The sequence below is a fragment of the Lipotes vexillifer genome, unplaced genomic scaffold (assembly GCF_000442215.2).
Source record: "Lipotes vexillifer unplaced genomic scaffold, Lipotes_vexillifer_v1.1 scaffold149, whole genome shotgun sequence".
NCBI classification, from domain to species: domain Eukaryota; kingdom Metazoa; phylum Chordata; class Mammalia; order Artiodactyla; family Lipotidae; genus Lipotes; species Lipotes vexillifer.
Window position 1 is genome coordinate 2,111,983 of NW_006779962.1, and position 10,668 is coordinate 2,122,650.

Here is a 10,668-nt window from a genome sequence, read left to right on the forward strand (position 1 = left end):
AGGGAACACTCGACGGTGGAAAAAAAAAAAGGCAAGAACCCCAACCTCCTGCAGCCCTAGCCGGCTTCTCGGCGCTTCTTAGAGCCCGAGAATATTTAACAGGTTGTTAGTATGCTATCATTAGTAGTGAATTATCATAGTCTACCGTGATATAAAACACGCTGTGCCACTTATTCCATTTGGAATCTGGATCCAGCCCTCTCTCGCTAACATTGTTTTCTTCCTGTTTGGGGGTTTCCAACTCCACTATTGTTCCTCCTCCTTTCTCTTTTCTCCATCACAGGGGTGGTTCTTGCACCTCAGCCTGTCCACGGCCTGAGAGGTCTGTGTGTGTACTCACCTGGGCTCTTGTTTAGCTGGGAGGATGCCCAGGAATTGGCCTTTTACTAAGCGTCCAGGGATCCTGGGTGGGTGACCCACCCCTCCCTTTGAGAAAGGAGTCTGGCTGGTCCTGGAGGGGGTAGACGTTTCAGCAAAGCAGGGTGTGAACCATGGCAAGTTACTTAACCTCTGAGAACTCCACTGACAAGGCAGGAGACAGACCTCGCTCCCCCTCTGTCCCCGCTGAGCCCCAGCCCTCTACCTTAGGGGTCTTGCCCAACCCCCTCCCCCCAGGGAGAGAAGAGGCTTGGAGGACTCAGGGGAGGGAAAGGGAATGAGTGAGATGAGGTCACGTCCAGGACTGGGCTCCCAGGACACCAGCACCCAGACCCCTGTTCTGGGCTCGAACACCTCCTCCCCAGCTTCCCACTTCTCCTGGGTTCTCTAGCTTCCGATGCCAGCCCCTGCCCATCCAGCCCTTTGAAATTGCTTTTAAACCTTCAGTCTCTCAGTGAACCCAGAGCCCTAGAAGGGCTCAAACCAAGCATTCACAGAGCGACGGCAACGAAGGAGGAAGCTTCGCTCTTCACCAGGGCAGGGAAGCGGCTGCACGGACTGGCCCTCAGAAGGCCTGGGCTCTGGCCCTGCTTCCACTCTGGGCAGCTCATCTGTCTTGCCTGGACCTCAGCTTTCCCTTTGGTCCAACGACATTAACATCAGAGGTTTATAGTGAGAGGCAAGGATAGGAGTGGCCCATGCCAGCTATGATGTGGCCTCTGCCTATAGAATCCACGTCCTTCATGCTCTACCTGGGGTTCTTGGCTTGGGTTTGACTTTGGATCAGTGCCTGGGCCAATGGCTGATCGATGGTTCTTAGCAACTTTCTTACCGCACTGCCCTGAGCGTGGAAAAGGCCTTCTTTTGGCCGGTTTTGTTCACTGGCTTAGCAGACAGCCACGTGAGGAGATGTGCTCAAAGCTTTTCGAGAATGGTCCTGAGGTCTTCTCTGCTCCTGGAGGACTGTAGCGTGAATGCTGACATCACGGTTCTGAGTAGCTGGGGCCAGGGGCAGTGTAACGCCGGTGGAGTGGAGTGGCCAAGGATATGGACTCCAGAATCTGCTAGGCTTGAAGTCGACTCCTGGCTCTAGAATCCAGGGCTGGGGCTAAGGTGAGGCAAGTGAGGTGAGTCATACAAGTCCCTATTGAACCTGTTGCTGTTTTGTCCATCAGGGATTTTTCAGTTTTGATTTTAAAATATTACATTAAAATATTGTTTGTCTTGGTTACTGAGTTTGGGGGAAAGTCAAAAGGTTTGTACCTTAGGCCAGGGCCTTGTCTGCCTCACCATAGTCCCAGCCCTGCTCTGTGACCTTGAGCAGACGCTTCCTGCTCTGTGACCTTGAGCAGACACTTCCTGCTCTGTCACCTTGAGCAGGGTCATGTATTCTTCAGCTGTAAGATGGGGGTGATGTCACCCTCTTCACATGGTCACTGGGAGGACTCTGCACTTGGCTGGGGTCCTGGAGAATACCAATTACGCATTTCAAATCAGGACTACAGAGAACAATAGCCAGAGCTTTTCCTCTGGCAGGTTAGGGCCCCCACTGGAGAAGTCAGGCCACCAACCCCCCACCCCCCGCCCCCGCCACCCCACTCCCTGCGCTTTGCTCTGGGCCTTCCTACAAAACCGGTTTGTGACATGGAGGGGACAAGGGATTTGGCTGTTGCGGGCCAAGCTTGGGTGCTAATGCAAACAGATGGGCCAGACAAGGATTTGGACAGTTTGTGGGTTTCAAGGTCATGCTGTTCTCAGTCATTTTTGTTGGTTTAGCTCAAAACCCCATGGAGCTCCTGAAACCAGAAAGAGAAGATGTTCTTTCTTTTCCCCTGTTCTTCCCTCCCTCCCTCCCTCCCTTCCTTCCTTCCTCCCCTGTAAACATGCAGTCTGTCCTGCAGTGTTCCCTGGGCTAGAGGCTGCTGATGTCACGGGGGGTATGACAGGATGGACCTTCATGCATGGATCTCACAGAGTGCAGCAACGTCCGTCAACCTAACTTCCCCTTCAGAGATTATTTCCCATTTGTGAATTCAAGTTTTTGCCTTCATTCAGTTCTAGGAGCCTCTGTATAAAAAGCCAACCTAGTTTGTTTGTTTGTTTTTTCTTCTTTTAATGATGATTTCAAGCATCAAAGGGTTTCCCAAGTAAGAAGAAATGCAGCAGAAAGACTGTTTTGGTCAAGAAGGATAAATGCAAGAGAATGTTTTTGATTGGAAACACAGACCTGTGTGACTGTCATGCAGGCTCACATTGGCGCCTGAGCTTCTGGTCTGCCTGCTGTCATGCATGTGTGCTTGCTCTAGACCCCCAAATCTGTGGTTCTAAACCATTGCTAGTTGGGGAGCTTGGATGAATGAGCCAAAAAGCCAAGCCATCTCTAACTGGATCCAGGGACCTCCCGGGACTGGATTTGGATTTCTGGCCTATGAGCAGTGCTTTCTCTTCTGGCTTCTAGAAGCCCCCTGCCAGGCAGAGATCAGACACCAATCGCCGTTGGCTCCTTGCTACCATCCCTGATAAAAATCCTGCACGATGTCAGACTCCAGAACCCCCTCTCCTTTCTTCTGGCTGAGAAAACTGTTAGTTATCTGGTTATATCAGAGTGGGAGTGTGTGGCAATGGGAGAACCGATGAGGTTTGGGCTCTAGTTTAAAAATCTGGAAATTGGGAGTTCCCTGGTTGTTCGGTGATTAGGAGTCGGTGCTTTCACTGCCGTGGCCCGGCCCGGCCCGGCCTCAGTCTCTGGCCTGGGAACTAAGATCCCGGCTTGTGGCCAAAAAAAAAAAAGAAAGAAAAGAAAAGAAAAAAAGAGACTGGAACTAGACTGAAGTCAGTGGGCGTTCGGCATGAAAAGAAAGCTGGACCTACCAGCCAAGAGGTCTGCTCTAGTCCTAGTTTGGCTGCTGAGTAACTGCATCCCTCTGTCTTCTCTGGAAGGACTAGACGTGTCCTCAAGCCCCTCTCAGCTTCGTGAGTCCTGTTTCCAAAGGCTCCATCTCAGCACCCCAGGCCCGCGCTCGCCCCCCACTCCTGCCAAGTGCACAGCAACACGGGCACTGTCTTCCTCCACCTCCAAGGGAACTTCTGAGAACTTCAAGCTGACCGGCTGAGGGTCCAGACCAGCTGCCTCCTTGTGGTTCGTGAGGACAGTACACATGGGCCTCTTTGTTTGGTTAAATCTCTGGTGGGGTTTGGCCAAGAAACCTGACCAGGAGGTAGAATGTTCCCAAATGCCAACCAGCAGGGAAATGAACAAAAACAGGGGCTCAAGGCCGTATCTCTGGCGACAGCCATGCTCACGTGGCATTTGTCGGCAGGTGATCAGGGCGACTTGGGATGGAAAGCTAAGCCCTCCCCCCCATTTCCGCCCATCTTTAATTGAGGAGTGGTTTGGAGGGACAGGCTCTGGAATGCATTAGTGGACCAGTCACTGGCCTGGGGCCGGCTTATTGAGTGAACTCAGGCCTCCTTTGACATCTCTTTTCCATCCGTGGAGTGGGGACCATGGTGGTGGAGGGAGGTTACCAGATGGTCCCTAAGGCCCCTGCAGGCTGGAACCTTTGGGGACTCTACCCTGGGTCAGGAAGGGTAGTCAGGGACTCCAGCTGTGCCGGGAGACCCCCCAGCCAGGGTCAGCGTGAGCCAGGACAGGCGTTTGGACGATGTGACAGGATACCCGAGAAGGCGGAATCAGACCAGAATCGGACCTGGGGCTTTGTGGAGGCACAAATAATTAACGAGGAGGGAAGGACCCAGCTGGGGGAGGGAAGGAGGCCTGGAGGGACGGGCCAGGCACCTCCTTGGCCTCATACTCAGACTTGCCAGAGGGTGGCGCTGTAGGACAAGCAGCTGAGGAAACCTGCTGAGAGCCACCCCAGCGTGGCCCGGGAGTACACAGAGGCTGGGGAGACTCCAGGAGAGGGTGCAGGTGTGTTCCCAGGGCATCTGTCACAGCCCCCTCGAGTCCCACAGCGCGCGGTCTGCCTGCTTCTGAGGCAAGAAGCAATTGGATAGACAAAAGAGATTTCCCGGCGCTTTTTCTGGCCAAGTCCATATTCTCCCCCTTGGCCCAATCCTTGGAAAAGCAGGCCTGGAGGGACCACGGAGCAGTGGGGCACCTTGCTCGTTGCCATAGCAGAGTCGCTCACTCTTCTGTGGATAGAACCTAACTTCAGGTCCTTCAGGAAATTCTGTGTCCCCGCCCTTTCCACTGGGGATTTCAGAACAAAAGAGTGGGTTCAGTTCCAAATATCTTGACCTTCTTGCTGCATCTGGACACAAAGGCTTTGAGCATCCTGCCCTCTGCCCTTGATCCCTCACAGAGTTCCCGTTGTCCCTTTGCAGTGTGCTTTATTAATAAGAACAAAATAATAATTCGCATTCGTCTATTGCTTAAAAGTGCCAGATCCTGTGCTAATCACATTATACACATTCTTTTTTTTATATAAATTTATTTAATTATTATTATTTTTTATTTTTGGGCTGCATTGGGTCTTCGTTGCTGTGCGGGCTCTCTCTAGTTGCGGCGAGCGGGGGCCGCTCCTCGTTGCTGTGCGCAGGCCTCTCATCGCGGTGGCTTCTTCCGCTGCGGAGCACGGGCTCTAGGTGTGCGGGCCTCAGTAGTTGTGGTGCACGGGCTCTACAGCGCAGGCCCAGTAGTTGTGGCGCACGGGCCTAGTTGCTCCGCGGCATGTTGGATCCTCCCAGACCAGGGCTCGAACCCGCGTCCCCTGCACTGGCAGATGGACTCTCAACCACTGTGCCACCAGGGAAGCCCTATACACATTCTTGAATGTAATCATTATCTAATTTCACTTGATGAAAACTCCTGTGGTGTTTCAGGGCCCTCTTTCACAGATGAGGCACAGAGTGGTTAGGACACTTTCTTGGGGTCACACAGAAATTACTTAGTGGAGCTGGGTTTCCACTGCCCTTGAATGGCTGCCTGCTCAGTGGCCAGGCCCCTCAGGCTCGGCCCTGCTCCCTCACCGGGGTCGCTCCCCCCGGGGGTCAGAAGGCTGCAGGGTGGCTTTAACAAAGACCAGTAGGGATGCTTGTCTGGTTCGTAGGGTGGGATGGGAATTTTAGGCCCTTAGGATGGGGTGGGGTGGGGGGGGTCTGTCAAGGCCCCCCACTGAGCCAGATTCCTGAGGGGGTTGGTAATGTGTGTGGCATTTTTATGGAATTAGCTTCTAAGGAGCTGCAGTGAGTGTGTGTGTTGGGAGTGGGTAGGCTGCTCAAGAAACTCACTCGGATCTGTAGTCACCAGACTCGGTGTGTCTCCCGGCCTAGGCTGATGGATGGTCCCCGCCAGGTACTCAGCCTGTGGCTCAGGAGCCACAGCAGATGTTCGGGCAGCGGGTCATTCCACAGGCCCTTAGGTCTGGGCCCTGGGCCCTTTAGACCCCTGATCCCCTACCACTTTCCTGGTAGAAGAGGAGACAGGCAATAAACAAGGGCTCATTGCTTTGCCGAGAATAAAACAGGCTGGTGTGGGTTTAACTGAGGGTTACTCCAGGGAAGGCCCTTTGACTGGGGGACTTGTTCATATCTTTTTCTTTTTCGGCCACACCGCACGGCTTGCGGGGTCTCATTTCCCCGACCAGGGATTGAACCCAGGCCATGGCAGTGAAAGCCTGGAATCCTAACCACTAGGCCACCAGGGAACTCCCTGAGTGGGCGACTTGGCTTCTGAGCGAAGATCTAAATGACAAGAAGGGGTGGGCTGGTGACAGGTTGTGGAGAAGGGATTGTGGGCAGAAGCAGGAAGGTGGTTCAGGAACCTACGGCAGTTCTCCAGAGAGGTGATGGGGGCTCGGAGAGACGGGATGAATCAGGGTGTTTTTGGAAGTAACATCAATGGGCTTGTTGATGGATTGGATGAGAGCGTGAAGGAAACAGGGTCGTGAAGGTTTTCGTCTTTGGCATCTGGGTGGTCTCAAGCATGAGATGGGAAAAATGGAGGGAGAAGCGAGTTTGGCAGAAAAAAATCCAGAGTTATTCTGTCTTGGCTGTGTTGGATTGAGATGAATGCCAGATGCTTGAGTGGAGACATCCGGGGAGCAGCTGGATAAATGAGTGTGGCATTCTAGGGAGAGACGTGGGTTGAAGGTCAGCGATGGACTTTGCACAGGTGCTATCGAGATGTGTTGGAGGTCATCTCCCTTAAAGAGTCTGAGGTTTGTTCTCACACTGTTCATAGGTTTACTAGCTTTCAAATAAAGGCACAGGAGGAAGATGACAAATAGCACTTTTAATTTAAAATAGATCAGTATCTAATTTGTGGGGAGAAGCCAAAGGACCTGCAGAAAGATTGAGGTGCAAAGTGCCCCAGCCTGGGTGCTTTCAGCCCCGGAAGTCTCTCTCTTTCGGGAGGGGGCTGGGTGACCTTCCAAGGTCAGTGCCTGTGGAGGTGAGGGCCGCTCTGAGTAAGGAACGTGGGCTCTTCCTGCCCTCAAAGGTCCCAGAGAGATGGTATTGCCATGGAGAGATATCAGGAATCCCCAAAGGAGCAATTAAAACTCATGTTTGGAATATAAAATGAGGGCTTTCAAAGCATGGTACTGTCACACTTTCTGCAGCAAATACATGGGTTGTTCTTAACACTTGAGGGCAGAGCCTCAGAATCGCCCCTTAGTCTGGAGTCTAAAATCTGCCTTGGATTTTGGGTTTCTCTTATCAGGTGAGGGCTTGAGAAGAGAGGGTGGGGGGTCTGCAGGAGGAGGGCGGTCCCTAAGTGGAGGGTTACGGGGGCTTAAGGGAAGCGGGTGTGGCTAACTCTGAAGAGGGGGTTCTTAACCAAAAACGATCAAACTAAGACCTGAGTCTGAGGTCCTGGCCAAGGCAGAGCCTGCAGAACAATGGGGGACTGTCTTATGTTAGTTGGGGCAAGAAAGGTGAGTCCTTCAGAGAATTTTCTACTGTGTCAAGAAGGCTTTAGGGGTGGGTGTAGTTGCCCATCCGCAGGGTCCCCTGGCGCACGGCACACTCTTCCCGGTGGGCTTTGAAGGCTCTCTGGCGATGGGCCTCGGTGGGGAAGGTATCGAGATGGGGGCCCACCTGTGGACAGAGGGAGAGCGGGTCAGAGGGCATGAGTGCTCGGGGTGCTCGGCCTGGGGGCTCCCCTTCCTTCCCTGGCCCGCCCCCTACTTCCATCTTAGAGTAACAATAAAAATCGCTGTCAGAGGGAAAGAAGTGAAGGAAAAGTGCTGTCCTGGTGCTGCGGGGTAAAGTGAGTGGTGACATGGGACAGGGGTGCGAGAGCAGGGCTGCCGGGTGCCCTTGTTTTTCCTTTTGTCCAGCTCGTTGCCGGGACGACGTGTACATGATAAATATCACCTGCCGAGGACTGGGGTCACCCGTGCAGTGGGACCTGACAGCCAGCATCATCCTTCACGTGCTGATTCTCCACCATTAAAACCCCAAACAAGCCGCCCTCTCCAAGGGGGGCTTCCTGGTACGGTTGGCGCTCCGTCACCGCAGGACCATCTGAGGCCACCCCGCACTCCAGGGGCCAGCACTCAGTTGCGCCAGAACCAGAGCCAGATCCAAGGAGTGCGGGGCCTCTGTCGTTAAAATTTTATGCAATCAGTATTTTGGCCTGCCCTTGCCTCTCAAGAAATGGTGGTGAGTGGAAACCTCTCCTGTCTCCTGGGTCTGTTACACCACCTCCAAATGCCAGAGAATTCCCGTAAGATGGCATTTCTCTTTTAGGATAACTAAGGGAGGCACGGGGTAGAAAGGGTTCAGCCTTGCTTGTTTATTTATGCATCTGTTCATTCATTCATTCACTCACTCGTTCAGGCCACACGTATTAACTGAGCACAGCTCTGTGCCAGGCACTGGGGTACCGCAATGAATGCGAGGGACTCACTCTTCCCGGGGGAGGGGGAGCAGACGTGGGCAGCTGTTACACAGCTGTTTCATGAGAATCAGTGCAGTGATGGGGGCGTCAGTAGCACAGGTAGGTGGGTTTAACCCTCCCCGGAGTCAGGGGCCTCTCCGGGGAACAAGGGGAGGCTCGTAGGATGAGCAGGGCTTTCCCAGGCTAAAGGGGCCACACGCGTGCTAGCCTTGGGGCGCCCCGCAGCTCAAGCCCACAAGGCGACATGGTGGCCCAGATGAGGGTCCGCAGGAGCAGCTGAAGGCTCTGCTTCAAGATAAGGCAGGACCCATGGCCAGGACGGCCACAGGCTCTGGTGCAGGACCAGGCCGGGGGTGCCCTCACCACCACGGGCGACGGGGTTAGCTGAGACCACAGAGCTGCGGGCAGCCTTCCCGTGACGAAAGGTGAGAGAAAAGAAAAACTGGGAGAGGATAAGGTATTAAAAGGAAGCAGAGGGAAGGCCAAGAGGAACTTGTAGGGAACGTCTCTGTGCTCGGCCTCCCGCACTCTGGCCCCCATGGGGGGAGTACAGGGGCCTGGAGGGAGGTCATGACCCTTAACTAGAGCCTGTGGCCCAAAGTGGTTTCCTGACAGCAGAAAACGCAGGTGCAGAGCTGACGTGGCCTCCTGGATCCTGCATCTGCTGCCTCCCTCCAAACCCCATCAGACCCCCACCCCAGTCCAAGGTCTGGGCCACGGCTTAGGGTCAGTGAGACCCAAACCTCAGGTCCAGGGGGCCACGCTTGCCATCAGGGAAGAGCAGGCACATCAGGTCACAGGAGGGCACAACAGAATCCAACTTGACCACGTTCATTTCACAGGTGAGGAAACTGAGGCCCAGAGCAGAGTTTGGTCCAGGGTTGGTCCCAGAGGGAATCAGTGGCAGAGAAAATCTGCTTTAGCACCCACTCCCCACTCACTAACTCCTGGGCACTAAGTTCTAGATTCCTTCTGGAATATTCTGCCCTGGCTGCCACTCATGCTGTGTCAGGGGAGTGGGGGGGACTCCCTGCACCTCCCTACCTCACTCATGGGGTGAAAAGGGGGTTGAGGGCTGCAAATGCTTATTAGAAACCCATAAAAAAAAATCAAATGGTGATAAGTAGATTGGGTTAGTTATTCTGGGACATAAAACTGCATCCTTCACTCTCTGGAGGGTGTGGAGACTCTGGAGACCCTGCAGAAAGCCAGGACCCTCTCCTCTGGGAAAATAAGTACCCACAAGTCCTAATGTACAGACAGCGCAGGAGATTCATGGACCCTTTGCAAGTGTGGCGGCATTTCTGGGCACCATCCCAGCTCCGGCCTCAGGTTTCGGGTTTCCGGGATATACGTCAGGATCATCTGGGGCTCTTGTCACCCGGGCAGGGCCTGAGCCCAATCCCAAAGCTCTGAGTCCACCCGGGAAGGCCCTTCCTACAGTCACCGAAGCCCCACCCAGACCCAGGCTCAATGCCTGGTGTCAGCTCATTTCAATCAATCATACCACGATCTTGTTCTCAGCTCACTCTCCAGTTTCAGAAAAATTGCCAAGTGGCCTCACAGAAGCTACTGAGAAGAGAGAAGTTCCAATACACTGCGCAGGAGGAAAGTAGCCATAAACAAAAGGCCTTTTCCAAGGTACACCTTGTATCCCCTCCAGCAAGGGGTGGGAAGTTTTACACAGTGACATGATTTTCCTGACACCCATGCTTCCCAGAAGGCAGATAGAGATGCTCAGTAAGGCCCTCTGGGTACCCCGGCTGATTTGGATGCCCAGCCGCCTGGGCCTCTTAGACCTCCATGGCCATCTGTAGCATTCAGAGTGGCAATAGTTCTGTCCCTAGGGCCCGGCCACCAGTCGTTCTTAACAGGGAAGCACAGCTCTGCAAGACCACAGCTCTGCAGCTCTACACGTCCCTCTGTGGCTCTTGCAAAGGGTTGAATGGTGAGCTCCCCCCAAAAGCTACAACCACATTCTAACCCCGGAACCTGTGAATGTGACCTTATTTGTAAAAAGGGTCTCTGTAGATGTAATTAAGGGTCTTGTGATGAGAATATCCGGAATATTCAGTTGGGCTCTAAATCCATTGACAAGCGTCCTTGTAAGAGACAGAAGACACAGACAGAGGAGAAGTCCACCTGAAGACAGAGCCGTAGGTTGGAGTGATGCAGCCAGAGCTTGGGAACGCCAGGAGCCACCAGTAGCTGGAAAAGGCAAGAAAGCCTTCTGCCCTACCTAGAAGCTTCAGTGGCAGTGTGCCCCTGCTGACACCTGGATTTTGGAGTTCTGGCCTCCAGAGCTGTTGGAGAATAAATTTCTATTCTTTAAGCCACTATGTGTTTGGTAGTTTGTTATGGCAGCCTTGGGAAACAAATGTAGCCCTCAAGCCATTCCCTGAGTAGTTCAGCATGCAGGAATG

General features: G+C 53.6%; 1 protein-coding gene across 2 annotated transcripts in view; it reads right to left on the minus strand.

Annotated features, from left to right (window-relative positions):
• Positions 1-7,317: 7,317 nt before the first annotated feature.
• The window catches only part of CFAP77 (cilia and flagella associated protein 77), a 138,814-nt gene continuing 135,463 nt past the window's right edge, over positions 7,318-10,668 (minus strand). For both annotated transcript variants that reach the window (XM_007453110.1, XM_007453109.1), the window contains one exon: positions 7,318-7,440. In XM_007453110.1, the coding sequence (XP_007453172.1) occupies positions 7,318-7,440 (123 nt within the window). The remainder of the gene's footprint in view (positions 7,441-10,668) is intronic.